General features: G+C 36.7%; 1 protein-coding gene across 1 annotated transcript in view; it reads right to left on the reverse strand.

Moving 5' to 3' along the window:
* Positions 1–3,178: 3,178 nt before the first annotated feature.
* Positions 3,179–20,297, reverse strand: part of KLHL4 (kelch like family member 4) — a 94,946-nt gene continuing 77,827 nt past the window's right edge. Inside the window, exons 7-11 of the mRNA XM_080653355.1 lie at positions 19,429–19,653; positions 17,694–17,856; positions 14,602–14,814; positions 6,506–6,677; positions 3,179–4,913 (exon numbers count right to left, since the gene is read on the reverse strand). Coding sequence (XP_080509481.1) covers positions 4,854–4,913; positions 6,506–6,677; positions 14,602–14,814; positions 17,694–17,856; positions 19,429–19,653 — 833 coding nt within the window. The 3' untranslated portion in view covers positions 3,179–4,853. The remainder of the gene's footprint in view (positions 4,914–6,505; positions 6,678–14,601; positions 14,815–17,693; positions 17,857–19,428; positions 19,654–20,297) is intronic.

Genomic DNA, 20,297 nt, shown 5'->3' on the forward strand with positions numbered 1-20,297 from the left:
GAGAAGCTCCCAAGCAGGAAGTTTTCCTTACCAAACCTATCTCTAGAAGAGCCTCAAGTGAAGACACCACTGGCAAATGAGGAAGCACTACAGAAAATAAGTGCTCCTGAAAATGAACTTGTTGCTCTCCGAGCTCTCAGATTGCCCTGCAAGAATATTGACCCTGCAAGAATGGGCAAAATCTCACTGTAATAGATATATTTTTAAATTTTTAAATTAAATTTATTGGGGTGACATTGGTTAATCAAATCATAGGTTTCACCCTAGCTGGGTACTCATTTGGAGCATGGTCCCCATACACCAAGGTTTCGGGTTTGATCTGGGATCAGAACACATACAAGAATCAACCAATAAATGCATAAATAAGTGGAACATTAAATTAACATTTCTTTCTCTTTCTATCTGTCTCTCTAAAATCAATAAATACATTTAAAAAACTGATAGATTTTAAGTTCAATGCAGTTGATTTAGATTCTACCACATCTGTTACTATAGTGCCACCCTCTGTCCTGCAACCTCCATTTCCTCAGCATTCCACTGAAGTATATCAGCCATTGATATGATCAGAGAGCCAAGAGAGAAAAACAGGGATGGAAAGACTTTATTTATTTACTTTTTTTCTTATGTCCCTTACAGGGGTGGGGAACATCCGGCCTGTGGGCTGTATAATCATTTGGTCTGGCCCTGCCAAGGCATTAGGAGTGAGGTAATTAAATGTTTGACCAAATATAGCAGGTTAATTTTTAAGTTGATAACTTTGTATGGCCTGAGAATCATATTATGAGTATCCAAATGGCCGTTGGCAGAAAAGGGTTCCCCACCCCTGGTCTCTCTCTGCCCCCCTCTCCCTTCCACTATCTCTCTCTCTAAAAAATGTTCAGAACAATATATAAAGCCCAAGCCTGTGGATGCTACTGACACTACTGCCCTCATAGAAGAGGCTCTGAAAAATAAATTTGCTTACAAGTATTGTAATGATAACCAAGGAGAGGCTGAAAAAGGAATTCCAAAGTCTGCATCAGAGGCCACTTCAGAAACTGTTGTTTGGGCTACACATGTTGAAGTCCACAGGAAAAATAAAAGCTTTAATTGAAAATGTTTCAAATTCCTAATATACAAGGAGCTGAGAAAGACTATCCTGGTTCAGCTGTTGGTTTGTTAGGACTGTTTGACTAGTAGAAATCACACTACTTATCAAATACCTGAATTTAGTATTCATTAGTCTCCTTTTAACTCTCATTAGAGGATTAAGCAATAGCAAAAGTGCTCTAAGTTTGTGTTTGCGTTTTTGAGGCCAGTTCTGAAGTTTTCCAGAACTCACATGTATTCTGACACACTATGTTTATTTAAAACAAACATATTTTTATTGATTTCAGAGAGGAAGGGAGAGATAGAAACATCAATGATGAAAGAGAATCATTGATTGGCCACCTCCTGCACGCCCCCTACCAGGGATTGAGCCCGCAACCCCGGCAAGTGTCCCAACAGGGAATCAAACTGCATTTGATTTCCTGGTTCATAGGTTGATGCTCCACCACTGAGCCACCACAGCCAGGCTGACATACCATGTTTTTAATGTGTAGTCAGGATGTTTAGGTTTCCCGTCTTCAAATAATTATATGCATTTCAGAATGAAGAAAGGACATTTGTAGAGGTAATTTTTGTTAACACTAATTTATCTGTATAAATGTTCTCTGCGATATATTTAGATATAAAGCAGTTTATGTAAATTACATAATGAGGTACTGTTATCATTTTTTTTCACTGATCATTTACTGGTCAATGATGGAAGAGCTGGCACAACAGTTTTTTGGAGTGAATTGAGATTGGAGTCTTCTCACCTTGAATAGGACTTTTAGATTTTCTCTCACATTTCTTTGAGATGGGGTCTGAGAAGGAACTGAAAAATGCTCACTGCTGAGACTCCATAATGCTTTCCTTTAAAAAGGACAGTCAAGGATCATGAAAGCTGCTTTCACCTCAGAGCCATCTAGTGCTGAGTAAGAAAATGTAGTTTGCAAATAGGGAGGACTCAAATCATAGATTTAAATCTATTTTTAAGTGAAAACCAGAATGTACAATGTAGGTTTTCTTTCAGTTTAATAAATGGCATTATAAAGATGACATGTTGATAAGTTAATACTTCTAGAAATTGTTGGCATAATGAAGTTTAAATTTTTTTAATACTGGACAAATTACTAGCTTTGTAATGGAACATTGAATAGGCAAAATAATTTCTTGTAAGTTGTTCATCATTGGTCAGAATGCTGTTCTGCTGAATTACATTATGCAGCATAAACCTTAGGTGTTATTAGAAAGTGGAGAACTGCTCTTCTCATCTAGGGATTATAATGAATTGCTATAAGTGATCATTTTTAAATACGTAAGAAATCTTCATGATTTTTAAAATTTCTGGTAAACGTAGCTACAGTTAGTTCCAAATCTCCTACTATGAGTAAATAGTTGAATTTATTATTTAAATCAGTTTTAAAAAATTGTATTACCTGAGGTGGGGTGGGAGATGAGAAGAGTTGATAATCAATTTTAAGGTATTGAAAATATATGCAATGTTCTAGCTGTTAGCAAGTAGTAGTTGGGGTAATTTTACATGGTTTGGTTATTCAGCTTAATTCTGAACTTTGGTTTATTTTACATATACTGTTGATGTATATAGTTTCTAACTGTTTTATATGGTTTAAACATTCTGCCTGGTTATTCCTGGATTATTAACACTTCAATGTAGATACATAATCATAATTTAAAATATGTTGATCTACAAACCACTGGATAACTGGAAAATAATTGTACTTACTCATATTCAGTTCCAATTTCCTTCCTAGATAAACATGAAGACTATTCTCCCTTACCACTTTCTCATTAATGGGTGAAACATGACTGGTTGTATTTAATGAAATATGAGTGTATGTTTCTTCTCGGCTAAGGAATTTGAAAGTCACTATGCTGCTCCACACTCTCTCTTCTCTGGTTTTAGTGGTCTTGGAGGTCACATTTTGGGATATTGGTGTCACAGGATGTAGAGAACTCAAATCTCTAAGTCACAATATGAAGGAAAGTCCATTTCTATCTTCAACCCATGCTAACACCCCCTTTTCCCCACACACACAACCTGAATCAGACTTTACATGAGTGATAAACATTTGCTCTGCTAAGTCAATAAAATTTTGAGGTTTCTTTATTGGCACAGCCTTGTTTCAGCCTATTTTGATGACTGTAAATATTGTTACAACTTCATCCTCCAGTGGCTGATGAACCAGATTCTGCAAATTCCTTGGGCATACTACCTTTTTTTGTCCAGAACATTTTTATGATGCTGGATATTAAATTAAAAGCCTCCAGAGGAAACAATAATATGTGACCAATCATGAGCTTTACTAATTAATGCTTGTGTCTCATTCTCTATTTCTCCACAGTCACATTAAGATAATGAATCTCTTTCAGGAAGAGGATTATGATATTCATGTATCACGTTTATGTGCTTTGGATTCAAACAAATATGGCTTTACAGTAGTAGCTGTGTGGTTTAAGACAAGTCACTTCACCTTATTTTTCCAGTTGTCTCATTGTTGGTTTCACATACTACAATACAAAACCTGTTTAAAAGAATATATTGCAGAAATTCTAAAATTGTACATTTACTTGAAAAGTTGCTTTCATAAAGAAGTTTTTTCAACATTTTATCTTAAATATTTTTATAATGGGATAAATGCAATAAAAATTTAAAGGTAAAGTACAACCCAACTAACGGTTTTGTGTTTTTTTTTTAAATTTAAAAATGTTTATTGTAGTATGCATATCCTTAACATTTTCTACAGGATTAATATAACATTAACAGAAAAGCATGTATTGCTACATAAAAGATAAATACAGAATTTGCCAAGGATATCAAACATTTTTGTGTTTCCATGTGTTGATATTATAGAACATTTTCTCAGTTTTATTGTACTTCAAAATTGTTTTTAAAAACTTGTTAAAATTAATGGTAGTTGTTGGCAGAGTTCACAGAAATGTTTGAGGGGAATATTACTTTCTAAACAAGTGAGACCCTGACATTTTACAGCAGAAGTCACAGGTAATGTCCATATGATAAATATTCACTATTTTATTGTATAGATTTTGTATATAAAATTACCGTAATATTTCACTGGCAACAAATCCAACATGTTAAGTAATACCAAATTTATATGTATGTTCTGGAAGATGGTACTGGAAAAGAGTAAGTTTGTGAAAATTTTAATATATTGTGATCACCATAACAAATTATGCCAATGAGTTTTTCATGTTTTTTTTTTTTTCCTTGTCAACACAGTAAAAGCTTCCCATTAATATATGTAAGGTATTATTTATTTATTTGGGGGTATTGTTTGAATAAGAGAAGGATGTCCTACTGAAAATCAGACTATATTTTAAGCTTTAGAGGTTCTGTTTATATTAGTTGTGGTCCAGATAATAGAGTACCTTTATTTGAAATAGAAAACATTTTTAATTTCTCAGACTTTTAACTTAAAAATTAACAATGCTTTTAAAGCCTTTCATACTTTGGCCACTATCAATTTCTTTTAAACATCTTAAAGTAATGAGGCTAAATCTAGATGAGCAGATTTCCATGTATATTATCAGCTGTAACACCACACAATCTTAACACCTACTTGTAATTCATGTTTAAAAGTTGATTTGGTTTCGCAAATGAGAGCAATCATAACTACATATTAAAACGATGCAAGAATTTTTATGTTTGATTACTAATTGAAGGAAAGAATACGTTTCTTCCTCCTCTCTTCTTTCTACTTCATTTCTTAAAATTATCCAGTTTTTCCCCATTTGATGAGATAGCTTTATGGTAGCTTCACCACCACAACGCATGCACCAGCTCTTCCAATGTTAACAGGAACTTCCTAACACAGGAAACAAAAACAGGAAAAGAACTGATGTTCAAGTGAATTCTGTATTTAGCATAGTATAGCATATTAGATTTGATAAAGTCCTTAGCTATTCTGGTCTAACCTTCACCTTGCATAAAGACAAGGGAAAATGTAGCTCAGATAACAGTCCAGTGTGGTAGAAAAAAAAACATAGTGTTTAGAAAGATGTACATATGAGATTGAGGAGCAGGAGATATTGAGTAAATTTCACCTCTCTGGTAATTTTCCTGCTTGAAAAATTACAGCAAATAATACTTATCCTTCAAGGTTTTTGTTAGAGTTAAGTGAGATAATAAATGAAAATAATTTGTCATATAGAAGTTATAACTCCATTATTTGTTCTCTTTCACTCTTTCTGACATCACACAATGAAAGAGTGAAAATCCAGGACAGAATCTAGGCATCTTAAGTACTGGCATACAATTTTCAGAAAAGTAAATTCCATCACCTAGACAATCATTTTGATTATTGTATTTGACCTAACTTCTTTGCTAAAATATTTTTCCATTTCTAGTTGGTCTTAAGCATTGATACAACCAACATGGAATGATTTGAATATTTTCAAGGGTCTTAATGAATCAAGTTGTTGAAGGAACGAGATAGAGACCCATTATCAGGTATCATTGCATTAACATATATTTAGAACCGTAACCAACACACTATGTAGAGTACAGAGCAGCAGGAAATCAGTATAAGGAAAGGTGAAATTAGATACCAAATACAAGGTTTGCATGTTTGTGGAAATGGTGAAGAGTTAATCATATTTCATTTTTATTAACCAATTATTTAATTAACAAACCACCATTAGGTATTTTGGAATAAATCTAGAGCTATCCCTAGAAAAGCTGTCACAAGCATCAAGTTTGCCTTGAGCATCCTCGAGATGTCCTTTCAGTGCCCCAGCTTATATACTGTCCTTATAATTTCTTTTGTTAAATGCCCAGAACTTTTGAGAGGATTTAATTCCAGTCTCTTACTATGCACTAAATTTCTTGAGTGACTGATTAAAAGTTACGACTATTGCAGTTTATGAATTTCTATAAGGAGGAGATTGAAATATTTTCCTTCTTGGGCACCAGTGATAAGAAGGGGCAGATATTTATGGATGAGGACGTTGCTCTTTGGTTCTCAAGTCATAATATATACATAGGAAATTGGCCAAATAGTAAAGCTCTTGAATTCTGTATTTAGCATAATATAGCATATTAGAGTTGATAAAGTCCTTAGCTATTCTGGTCTAACCTTCACCTTGCATAAAGACAAGGGAAAATGTAGCCCAGGTAACAGTCCAGTGTGGTTGAATCTGATTCACTATAATGTGAAAGAAATAATTACATAATGTCAAGTGACTGACTTTCATATAAATACTGATGGATCCTACTAATGATCAATTAGATCATCTAGTAGTTTTCTATAGCTTAGATAAAGCATGTTTTACAAATTTCATGAAATGAATCTGGTTAGACCCTAAAGATGAAGAGAATGAAACTAATTTCAAACATATTTTAAAATATATTTTATTAAAACTTGAAATATACCAATTTGAATACTTTTAATAAGAGTACCTGTTTCCATTCATCTTTCTGTGCATCATATGACTCAACGGTATTCAAATAAGAATGTCCATCATATCCTCCAACCACAAAGAGTTTGTCTCCTAGAGTACACACAGCGACAGCATCTCGAGGAACACTCAGAGGCGCCACAGTTGACCATGAATCATGTTTTGGATCATACCTTAAGAGGTTTAGGAATACAATTGAGAAGGAAAGTCCAATATAGTATTAAAATAAAAAATAATAGGCTTTAATAAAACGTATACTTATCTAATATAACAAATTAACATACCTTATAAATATCAAGTGTGGTCTAACTAGTAAATGTGAAAGATAAGTACATGACAAAACTCTCTTCAGCCACCAGAGGACACTCAAAGCATATAAAAATGTATTTTCTTTCCAAAAAGAGCATGCATTTCTTTGGTTGGTACTTAGATTTTCTATGAGGAAATTTCACTTATTAGTGTCTTAAAGTGTGAAAACTGTTCCCTCTCTCATTTATTATGCTGGTCTCATTTTTCTCTTATTCTTTGTATATCAAAGTTATAAATGAGATGCCTGATCTTGCTTATATGAGAGTTCACATTTTAAGTAAATCTGAATATAATTGTTTATTTAATTTAAATATATTTTTATTGATTTTAGAGAGGAAAGGAGAGGGAAAGATAGAAACATCAATGATGATATTCATTGATCAGCAGCCTCCTTCATGCCCCCTACTGGGGATCAAGCCAGCATCCCCGGGCATGTGCCCTGACCTGGAATCAGACTCATGACCTCCTGGTTCATACGTTGATGCTCAAACACTGAATCACACTGGAAGGACTGAATATAATTGTTTTTTAGTTTAATAGAATGTCGTACCATGGTTTTAATACTATTTTTGGCAAGAGTGGCCACAGCCTTATTCTATATTTTTCCCCTTTGAGAGTTCCTGTTTATCTTTGCAGGAGCCTAGGATTATTTCCATTTTAATTTGAAGTTCACTTTTTATCCCAAACCTTCCTCTAAGCAAAATGAAAGATAATTCAGTAAGTAATATCAATTAAAATCTTCACCAGGAATTCTCTCCTAAAATTTGAAGTCTATATTTTAAAAATACATAATACAAAAATCTAAAAGAAGTGAACAGTAAAAGAAAACTCCTATAATTATACATGAAAATGCTCTTTGATTTTATATTGGTTTATTTGTAAAATTTAATAATAAAGATATATTTTACAAAGAGACATTAATTAATTAGCTTCCACTAATTTCCTTATATTTCTATTACCCCTCTTATTAGTTTTTAATCTCTTTAATCATATTCTAAACCATCTTATTCCAGCTTCTATTTGATCTGACCTTATGTCCAATAATATTTTTACTAATGTCTGAGATTTTCAATAATTAAGATCACCTCAATGTCCAGAGCATATTTTTTAGTATCACGTAGCATATCACCTTAAATTCTGATGTTATAAACCCAGAACCAGATAATCCATAGCTGTGAGGTTTAGCTAAGCTGCATCTTCAACACAATTGCTGTTGTTATACTCTGAGGCTGCAGTCAGCATAAGAGTACACACATGTATGAATGGTGAACCAGGAATCATAAAAAGATTTCCTTAGAGATTTGCAACCAAAACCCGAGTGTCATGCATATGCATGATAATTAATACTAAAAATATGGCTAATGTTAATATTATCTGGATACTTCTTAATTAAATAGAGAAATTTGGGGAATGTTGAATCTTTCGAAGAAAAAAAATTGTAATATGGTTACTATCTGTAAAGACACACAGGAGATATTATTAAACCCTAGAGGCCTGGTGCATTAAATTCATGCACTCAGGGAGGGGGTGGGGGGGTCCCTCAGCCCGGCCTGCACCCTCTTGCAGTCCGGGAGTCCTTGGGGGATATCTGACTGACAGCTTAGGCCTGCTCCCCATATTCTTAGTGCTGCCACGGAGGTGGGAAAGGTTCCTGCCAGCGCCGCTGCACCCATCAGCTGTGAGCCCACCTTCTGGCTGAGTGGTGCTCCCCCTATAGGAGCACACTGACCACCAGGAGGCAGCACCTGCATTGAGCGTCTGCCCCCTTGTGGTCAGTGCCTGTCAGAGTGACCAGTCATTCTGCTGTTTGGTAGATTTGCATATTAGCCTTTTATTATATAGGATAAAGTTAGTCATGGCATCTCTTTCAAATTAAAATAGCATAATGTCTTTCCCTTTTGTTTTTCCATCTCTCCTTGTAGTGGAACTAAAATGGATACTGAAGTGAAGAGAAATAGTTATAAACTTATTCCTCCACTAGGATAAATGATGTTGGGAAGTTGGGCAGATACATGCAAAAAATGAAACTAGACCACGAACTTACACCATACACAAGAATAAACTCAAAATGGATAAAAGAGTTAAATGTAAGATATGAAACCATAAAAATTTTAGAAGAAACTACAGGCAGCAAAATCTTAGACATCTCTCATAGCAATATGTTTGGGAGTACATCTAGGGCAAAGAAAATGAAGGAGAAAATAAACAAATGGGACTATATCAAAGTAAAAAGCTTCTGCACAGCAAAAGAAACCATCAACAAAAAAACAAGAAAGCACACTGCATGTGAGAACATATTTGCCAATGATATATCTGGTAAGGGTCTAATTTCCAAAATATATAAGAAACTCATACAACTTAACAAAAGGAAGACAATCCAATTTAAAAAAATAATGGGCAAAGAACCTAAAAAGACACTTCTCCAAAGTGGACATACAGATGGCCAAGAGGAATATGAAAAAAATGTTTAAAGTCACTAATCATCAGAGAAATGCAAATTAAAACAACACCTCACACCTGTCAGAATGGCTGTCATCAATACATCAACAAATGACATGTGCTGGTGAGGATGAAGAGAAAAGGGAGTCCTAGTACACTGGAGGTAGAAATGTAGACTGGTGCAGCCACTATGGAAAACAGTATAGAGTTTCCTCAAAATACTAAAAATGGAACTGCCATTTGACCCAGTGATCCCACTTCTAAGAATATATACTAACAAACCCAAAACACCAATCAGAAAGAATGTATACACCCCTATGATCATAGCAGCAAAATTTATAATAGCTAAAATCTGGAAACAGTCCAAGTGCCCTTCTGCGAATGAGTGGGTAAAAAAGTCGTGGCACATTTACACCATGGAATACTATCCAGGAGTAAAAAGAAGGATCTGTTATCCTTTTAGACAGCATGGAGGGACCTTCAGAGTGCTATGCTAAGCAAAATAAGCCAGTCAGAGAAATACAAGTATCTCATGATCTTACTTATATGTGGAATATAATGAACAAAATGAACTGATGAACAAAACAGATCTAGAGACATAGAAGCATACAACAGACTGGAATCTCAGCTGGAAGGTGGTGGAGGAGATCATCTAAGGAACTTGTATGCATATATGCATAACATATGGACACAGACAATAGTGTGCTGAAGGCTTAGGGCAGGGGGTGGGGTGGGCTAGAAAGGGTCAATGGAGGAAAAAAGGAACATATATAATACTTTAAATAATAACAAGATATATAATTAAATTAATTAAATTTTAAAAAAGATAATTAGCAAATTTATCAGCAGAGGACAGAAGGCAATGGTATAATATATATATATATTTAAATTCCTGAAAGAAAAATCCTGTCAACTGAGAATTATATAACCAGCAAATCTGTCCTTCAAAAAGAAGGGAAAAATTAAAGCATTCCCAGGTGAACAATAGTCAAAAGAGTTCATTACTAGTAGATCTATTTTACAAAATATTCTAAACGAAGTCCTTTAAGTTGTAATATACAAATATTAGACAGTAACTCAAAGTCACACAAATGCAATAAATTTCTCTGCTAAAGATAAATACATAGAGAAATATAAAATGAACTAGTTATTTTGGGTTTGCATTTACATTTTTTATTCTTCTATATGTCTTAAAAACAAAATCATGAAAATAATTATAAAAGCATGCAAATGGTTACACAATATATAAAGATACAATTTGTGATGTCAATAACATAAAGAAGGGGAGAGGGCAGAGCTGTAAGAATAGAATGATTTTATGCAATTAAATTAATTTGATACTAATTTAAAATATATTGGTAAACTTTTAGGATGTTATATGTAATCCTCATGATAACCACAAAAGAAATAATTATAGAATACACAAAAAATAAATTGAGAAAGGAATCAAAGCTTGTCACAAATAAAAATAAACCAAACACAATGAAGGCAAGAAGAGAGGACTAAAATACAAAACAGGTATGACATGTGAATATAAATTAAAATATGGCAATATAAGTCCTTCTAAATAATTAATATCTATCAAAGGCATACCTTGGCAGAAAAGACTCTTTTTATAAGAGATTGTCTACAAGAGACTCACTTTTGATATTAGGAAATGTATAGGTAAAAAAGTAAATGGATGAAAAAAGATATTCCACACAAATTGTAATCAAACGTGAGCAGGAGTGACTCTACTGATATTATACACAAATAGAGGCCCAGTGCACCAAATTCGTGCACGGGGGTGTGTGTCCCTGAGCCCAGCCTGCACCCGCTCCAATCTGGGACCCCTCAAGGGATGTCCGATTGCCCGTTTCGGCCCGATCCCTCTCACAATCCAGGACTGCTGGCTCCCAACTGCTCTCCTGCCTGCCTTCCTGATTGCCCTTAACCGCCCGCTTCTGCCTGCCAGCCTGATCACACCCTAACCACTCCCCTGCCAGCCTGATTGATGCCTAACTGTTCCGGTGCCAGCCTGTTTGCCCCTAACTGCCCTCCCCTGCAGGCCTGGTCACCCCTAACTGCCCTCCCCTGCAGGCCTGGTCCCCCCCAACTGCTCTTCCCTGCAGGCCTGGGTCCCCCCCAACTGCCCTTCCCTGCAGGCCCGGTCGCCCCCAACTTACCTCCTCTGCTGGCCTGGTCACCCCTAACTGCCCTTCCCTGCAGGCTTGATCGCTCCCAACTGCCCTCCTTTGCAGGCCTGGTCCCTCCCCACTGCCCTCCCCTGCAGGCCATCTTTTGGTGGCCATCTTGTGTCCACATGGGGGTAGGATCTTTGACCACATGGGGGCAGCCATCTTGTGTGCTGGAGTGATGGTCAATTTGCATATTACTCTTTATTAGATAGGATAGAGGCCTGGTGCACGGGTGGGGGCAGGCTGGTTTGCCCTGAAGGGTGTCCTTGATCAGGGTGGGGGTTCACTTGGGGCATGGGGTGGCCTGGGTGAGGGGCCTGTGGTGGTTTGCAGGCCGGCCACGCCCCCCGGCGATCCAAGCAGAGGCCCTGGCATCTGGGATTTATTTATCTTCTATAATTGAAACTTTATAGCCTTAAGCAGAGGCCAAGGCAGGCCAGGGCTATGGAAAGCTTGGCTTCCTCCATCACCAGGGCAACTCAAGCCTCCTGCTCTCTACAGTTCTGTGGCTGCCGCCATTTTTGTTGAGATTTATTTATCTTCTATAATTGAAACTTTGTAGCCTTGAGTGGAGGCCTCGGCCTGCCAGGGTGTGCGGAAGGCTTGGCTTCCTCCATTACCAGGGAAACCCAAGCCTCCTGATCGCTTTGTGGCCACAGCCATCTTGGTTGGGTTAATTTGCATACTCGCTCCTGATTGGCTGGTGGACGTCGTGGCTTGTGGGTGTAGCAGAGTGATGGTTAATTTGCATATTACTCTTTTATTAGATAGGATTAGTGGCCCAGTGCAGGAATTTGTGCATGGGGGGCGGGGAAGGGACCGCAGGAGGTTGGCCCAATCTAGTTGTGTAGATGTGCTGAGGTGGCAGCAAGCAAAGACCACAGAAAGAGCATCCCAAAATGGCCTGAACACCAGCTACGTTCTGAGGTGGAAATACAGCTCTGCTTCATTGCCTGCACTCAGGCCACCTCACTCTCCCCAGGGTGGAGTTGCTGACAGACAGAGAGGTTTTCTCTCCTACCTCAGCAGCACAATTTCTCGGGGTTCCACCCCCAAGCATGATAGGTAGCTGACTTCGGCCAATGGTGGCACACTGCCATAGGAGCGCTAGCCAATCAGCAGTTGGGAGCCTGGAAAGGCACCGGGCTGAGCTAGAAGTGGCTGATGGGTGGCAGAAAGGTGAGCGGCGCTGTGCGGTAGCAGAGGTAGGATGGCAGTGGTGCTTACTTTACATCTTTGTAGTTAGGCTGCTGCCTTGCCCCTTCTGCCCCCTCCAAGCATCTGCTCTCTCTCTATCAGTGTCACAGTCGCTCTCCTCCTACAGGCTTCCCAGACCCAGATTCTCCAGTGCCCAGAGCCTTAGCTGGGGGGAGGGACCAGCCAGGGGGGGAGGGACTGTGGGTGGTTGGCTGGCTGTCAGGGAAAGGGACTGTGGGTGGTTGGCTGGCTGTCAGTGGTAGGGACCAGGGGAGGTTGGCTGGCATGGGAGGTTGGCTGTGGGAGCGCACTGACCACCAGGGGGCAGCTCCTGTGTTGAGCATTTGCCCCTGGTGGTCAGTTAGCATCATAGCGACTGGTTGACCGGTTGTTCTGGTTGTTCAGTCACTTAGGATTTTGTATATATAGATAGGCTTTAAAACGAAAACTGTTACAAGAGAAAAGAAACACATCATATAATGATAAAAAGGTTAATTGATAGAGAATGTGTAACAATTATAGACATAAGAACACCAAACAGCACAGCTCCTAAATATATGAAGCAAACACTGAAAAAATGGAGGGAGAAATCACTATAGTAACAATGAAAGTGCTCAGTTCTCCACCTTTAATAATGGATAGAATAAACAGACAGATCAGTAGGTACATGGGAGACTTGAACAGCATTATTGATTAATTGAACCTAAAAATATAGATATAAAATATTCTACTCCCAAAAAACAGAATACACATTTTTCTGAAGTAAACAAGGAAAATTATCCAGGAGAGACCACATGCTGGGCCACAAAACAAGTATGAATAAATTTAAAAGAGTTTGAAAACATGCAATGTGAAATTAAACTATAAATCAACAGCAGAGGAAGACTGGAATATCTAAAAATATATGTAAAGAATATAACACATATTTAAACAACCAATAGTTTTGGTTGTATTTTTCCCTATACTTGCAATCCCATCCATTCTTTTGTATGCTTACAAACTATAAATTCTAATTACTCCATGAATTTCTTTAGAGGACACCATCCCATACTGATCTCTGTCTTGTGAATTATGATAACTTTAGTGACTATAAGTTTTTCATTTGGTCTTATGTTAATATTAGAGGCCCGATGCACAAAATTTGTGCAAGAGTAGGCTTCCTTCCCCAGGCTGACGGCACTGGCTTCCCTCTGGCACCCGGGACCCAGGCTTGCCTCCGGCACTCGGGCTTCCCTCTGGCCGCTGGCACCTAGGACCCGGGCTTCCCTCCGGCCACTGGCAGGCACCCGGGACCCGGGATTCCCTCACAGTCCTGGCTTCATCTGGAAGGTTGTCTGATCTAATTAGCATATTAAGCTTTTATTATTATACATTATTTTACTATTATGTTTGCATATAGGTACTCTGTCTTTAAGGAGAATGTAAATGATATAACTACAGTCATGTGACTGATTTTAACAAACATATATTTTATTCATTTAAATAAATGTCTCCCATTCAAAGAAGTTACCTTTGGGAAAATAAATACTTAAATACTCATTGTTCAGAACATTATTAACAACACCATTAGGAAATTCTTTCTGTATGTTATATGGTGGTAAGTCTTTTTCTTTTGATAATTGATTTTTTAAACAGTAAAGTTATTTTGATTTGAGCTGGTGAATAGTTTGAGTGATATAGCTTGGTGTAAAATTAATTTATTCTTACATTCCTTTTGTCTCACTATTTTATAGGGTGACTATCAAATAATAAAACAGCATATTCTCTTTATATATTTTTTTCGTGGGTCTAAAACACATAACGAGGAGGATTTCTTCAAAATATTTTAAGCCTAAAAGTAAGTATGCAATTTTAAAATTGACTGATCCTCTGAAATGATTAATACTTATTTGGAAAACTATATTCTGGCAGACTATTTTTTTCTAAAAAAAAATAACCAAATAAATACATATATAAATAAATATAAATATTTTACCGTTCCACACAGTCAGAAAGCCTGGAGCAATGGTTAGAAGCCGGGGCATCATGACCCCCAACAGCATATAAGAATCCGTTGTATGTTGTAACTCCCACACCTCCACGTCTTTTGGACATTGGAGCACACAGACTCCACTTGTTAGTGTGTGGGTCAAAGTATTCCACTGATTTGAGGCAGGAACTTCCATCACGTCCACCAATAGCATACAGCCTAGAAAGAAAAAATACAGAAATTTGTGTTTTTCCAATTCATGCATAGAATGAAAGTGAAAGAACCTTGCACAAACCATTTTAAGTTTCTGACTATACAGGGTAGGCAAAAGCAGGTGTACAGTTGCTCATATGGAAAATAACAATAATATAATAATAAATAACAATACAAGAATAAACTCTGTTTTGCGTACTCACAACTGTAAACCTACTTTTTCCTCATTCTGTGTATTCTGATATCCTAAGATTTTCTAGCAGACAGTCTGAGTTTTTGAATGGAAGGCACAATAAGGTCTACCACTCCAAAATTGTGGAAGTTACTTTGAAATAATAGATCTACCCTACTCCAAACTTGTGAAAGTTACTTAGATGTAATAGATTAAAAGATCCCATGGGAAATTATGTACAGAGAAAGAAGGGAGATAGTAAAAATATTCTTAATATTTGTCAATTATACCTCATTAAATACAACCTTACAATTTTACCTAGGTTCAATTGCCTAGCATTAAAATCCCTGTTGTTTTTATTAACTACTTTATTTAGTAAAAATATATATAATTGTCACTAGAAATATGTTAGCTTGATAAATGACTAAGTGAATAGAATAGAACCAAGAAAAAAAACTTTTTTCCCCCATAAAGATATAGTGGCTTTAACATTTCTTCCATAAACTTTACTAAGCCTTATGTCTATAACTGCCATTCATGTTCAGTTGTGATAGGTGGTAATAAGTAGGAGATTGTTACTGAGTCACCTGATAATCATTCAGGTCAGTCCAGGATAAACAGATTTCAGAGTATTTTAAGCTCTAAGACACTCTAAGGCTAGGTCTCCCCTTAACTATAGACATTCCCTACGTTTTCTTGCATAAGGTTCTAAAATCCATCTACTGAGCCCATTTATGTGAGGTATTGGCTTGACGCATGGTCAGTACAAACACACAAGGCTGTCTCCTGCCACTTGTTCCAGCCTGATGTTTAAATTTCTCTTCATTCAAGTCCCTCCTCTATGCTGGTCATTGTCTCCAAAGGTCTCTTGTCAAAAATCACATATGATTAATTGAAATAAATAATAAATTCAAGCTCTTAGCAACCTCTAACATCATTGGATTTTAATATATTAACTTGTCCTTATAGGCAAGTAATCAGGAAGTAGGAAAGATTTAGAAAGATGGAACCAGATGTAATTCTAGAGTTGGGAAACCTAAATACTCAAGACAGTATATGGTAAAGAACAAAAAATAAAACTTGCCCTATTACAAAGACAACAAAGTATTGATAAGTCAAGAATAAGTTATTATGTAATAAATGGAGGCTTCTTGAAGGTAAAGCTGGGATTGGTTTGAATGGAATGCAGAAGTGCTTCTCAAATTTAATGAGCACACAGAGTCACTTGATGATCTTGTTAAAATGCCTATTATGATTTGAAAGGTCCAAAGAGGGATTAGGATTCAGCATTTCTAAATAGATCTTAGGTGATGCTGACACTCCTAGTTCCAGGACCACATTTGAATAGCAAGGGATTAAAGAATATTTAATTAAATTTTCATTTTAGACAAGTATTTCCATCATAATGAAGGCAGAATTCCAACAAAGGCCTGTTATTATTCTTTTTCTCTTTATTGTTGAAAGTATTACAGATGTCCCTTTAGTTTATTTGTTTGTTTTTCCCATTGATCCATCCCACACCTGCCCCTCCCAGGCCTTCACCACTCTATTGTTTGTGTCCATATATGCATATAAGTTCCCTGGTTAATCACTCCCGACCCATCCCCTATCCTCACCTTCCCTCTGAAATCAGTCAGTCTGTTCAATGCTTCTGTGTCTCTGGATCTATTTTGTTCATCAGTTCATTAGATTCCACATATGAGTGGGATCATGTGATACTCATCTTTCTCTGATGGGCTTATTTCACTTAGCATAATACTCTTCAGGTCCATCCAAGCTGTTGCCAATGGTAAAGTTCTTTTTTTATAGCTGCATAGTATTCCATTGTGTAAATATACCATAGATTTTTATCCACTTATCTGATAATGGGCACTTGGGCTGTTTCCAAATATTAGCTATTGTAAATTGTGCTGCTATGAACATAGGGGTGCATATATTCTTTCTGATTGATGTTTCTGATTTCTTAGGATATATTCCTAGAAGTAGGTTCATTCTGTCAAATGGGAGTTCCATTTTTTATTCTTTTGAGGAAACTCCATATTGTTTTCCACAGTGGCTGTACCAGTCTGCCTTCCCACCAGCAGTGTTCCAGGGTTCTCTTTTCTCCACATCTTTGCCACTACCTGTCATTTGTTGATTATTGATGGTAGCCATTCTGACAGGTGTGAGGTGACACCTCATTGTCATTTTAATTTCCATCTCTTAGATCAGTGGTCGGCAAACTCATTAGTCAACAGAGCGGCAAACCACGGCTCGCGAGCCGTGGTTTGCTGACCACTGTCTTAGATGATAAATGACTTTGAGTATTTTTTCATATGTCTCTTGGAAAAGCCTGTTATAATTGATAACTAGGATATTCTGGTCATTTGTAATGCTTTTTTTTTTTAAATACTCACCTGAGGATATTTTTTCCATTGATTTTTAGAGAGTGGAAGGGAGAGGGAGAGACAGAGAGAAACACTGATATAAGAGAGACACCTCAATTGGTTGCCTTCCGTATGCCCCCAACCAGGGCCAGGAGCCTGCAACCGAGATGAGATACGTGCCCTCGACCAGAATCGAACCCAGGACCCTTCAGTCTACAGGCTGATGCTCTATACACTGAGCCAAACCGTCTAGGGTCTGGGAATGTTTTTGATTGATGGATCACATCAATGAAGTGCTGTAGCACATGACCTAGGAGCAAAGACCATGCACGTTTTGGGTTACTCACTTGTTGTTTAATGCAGCGACAGCAACTGTGCTTCTAGGAATTGACATACTAGCCACGTAATTCCACTGACGTCCCTCAGGGTCCCATCTCTCTACAGTATTTAGATAACTCCATCCATCATGACCACCAACAGCATACATTGGTCCTTCAAGTGTGGCTACACCTAAAGAATAAAAACAGCATGAGGACTCACCTAGGTATAATACATATAATGGCTATTATATGCAAGCAACAAACTGCTTAAAATTTGTTTTTGTTTCTTAAATGTTTATGTGCACACATGAATAATTACTGATCTTGATATGAAACTAAATATGGTATTTTAACCCAATAAAATTTTCAGGCATAGTTACCATTATCAAGGGAACATATCATTGTTGTCATACTGAAGCCAAAGGAGGTAGTGGAACACATCATTTCTGAGGATGTGATAGATAAGGGAAATCAATTTTTCTGGCATAATTTCAATGCCATTTTTAAAGTAAGACGTAGATGAGATATGACTGAATCTTAGATAAATCTTAGAAATGTAGCTAACTGTTGTCTTTCTAATGCCTGTTCTTGATTATAGGGATGAAAAAGGTTCTCATCAGATAACTAAATAGGGTTTTTGAGGAGTATTTAAAATTGTGTTATATTAGATACTATAAATACTCCCTTTCTAACTGCTTCTCAACTGCTCTGGGTATACATGAATTCCCTCCACACCCATCTTCTTTACCATCTCAATGAGCTCTCAGGTATATCCGCATCACCTAATCTATCTCTTTAGTAACATCAATATATTTTAAAACTTGCTCTGATTTCTCTGTAACATATATTTTCTAAGCTGTGTTTTTGAATCACTGACACAACTGAGCTGAATATAATTAATATAATTGAACATTTGAAATAGACTATTTATCAGATAATTTGGGGGCAAATGATACCAGACCTGGATCTGCCACTTTTTAGCTGTGTAAAACTAGATCTGGAAGGTAGGGGAGGGTGGGGGTAAGGGGGAGAGATCAACCAAAGGACTTGTATGCATGCATATAAGCATAACCAATGGACAAGGACACCAGGGGGTGAGGGCATGAGCGGGGTGTGGGCAATAGGGGGATAAGGACACATATGTAATACCTTAATCAATAAAAAAAGTAACAAAGAAATTATTATGTTTAATTTTTTCAAAAGACTTTATGATATTGAAAATGTATGAAGACTAGTATGAACAAAGATGTACCCTAACAGATATTTAGGAGAATCAAAGTTCTCCACTGTTCTAGATGTCTCCACTGCATCTTTCCTAAACTTTTTTATAAACTCTGGATTACATATAACTTAGAGCTGCTCTCAACTGAAGTGGATTTTCCCTGCCTTGGATCTGCATCATTGGCTTTTTGCTGAAATATAGATTTGCCTATTATAGAAAGGAACATGATTCATCTAGCTAGAAACACATCTCTCCATTATCAAGTGCTCTTTCCTCTAAATTGAGTTTGGAACAAAACTCTATTGTAGGTTTGTGTTCCTTAATAATATAATCCTTCTCAAAGTTTTTATCCATTGTAATAAGTATGACATCTGAAATAAGAAAAAAGTTTTAAAGGCTTTGACTATTTGCTTAAGCTTTTAAGCATTTTGGAGACATTTTGACTACGGGATTTGCTATCCCAATAATATGCAGCTGAATTTAATTTTTAAATAGTCTGTGAACTATACATTCTTTATAAACCATATAACAAATTCTTACCTAAGCCATGCCTATGTGTTGACATGGGAGGCATCACACTCCAGATTTTGCCAATTGGATTAAAACATTCCACAGTATTCAAAGTCTTTAAACCATCTCTTCCTCCCACGATATAGAGCTTATTATCAATAACTGAAACTCCAAACTGAAGCCTACGGCCATTCATGGTGCCAATATGTAACCAGGTATTGGTCCTGAGGTCATATTTTTCTATTGTAGTGGTACCTGTCAGAGGGATATTGAACAATGGTTAAAACCAATTATATAGACACCTATACTCTTCAAATTACTCCAAAAAATTCAAGAAGAGGGAAGACTTCCAAGCTCTTTTTACAAGGCCAAAATTATCCTAATACCAAAACAAGGTAAAGACACTATAAAGAAAGAGAGTTATATGCCAATATTCCTGGTGGACATAAGATGCTAAAACCCTCAACAAAATATTAGCAAATCAAATCCAGCAATAAATTTAACAAAATCAAATACCATCATCAAGTAGAATTTATTCTGAGGATCAAGTTTGGCACAATATTTGCAAATCAATAGATGTGATATATTACATAAATAAAATGAAAGATAAAAATCACATGACCATATCAATAGATGTAGAAAAATCATTCAATAAAATCCAGCACCAATTTATGATAAAAACTCTCAGCAAAGTGCGAATAAAAGGATCATATCTCAACATAATAAAGGCCATATGTGAAAAACAGCCAACATCATACTCAAAGGACAAAAACTAAAAGTGTTTCCCTTAAGATCAGGAAGGGATGTCTGCTTTCACAACTCTTATTCAACATAGTACTGGAAGTTCTAGTCTTAGCGATCAGGCAAGAAGAAGAAATAAAAGTCGTCCAAATCAGAAA

Source organism: Plecotus auritus (genome assembly GCF_963455305.1).
Source record: "Plecotus auritus genome assembly, chromosome: X".
Taxonomy (NCBI): domain Eukaryota; kingdom Metazoa; phylum Chordata; class Mammalia; order Chiroptera; family Vespertilionidae; genus Plecotus; species Plecotus auritus.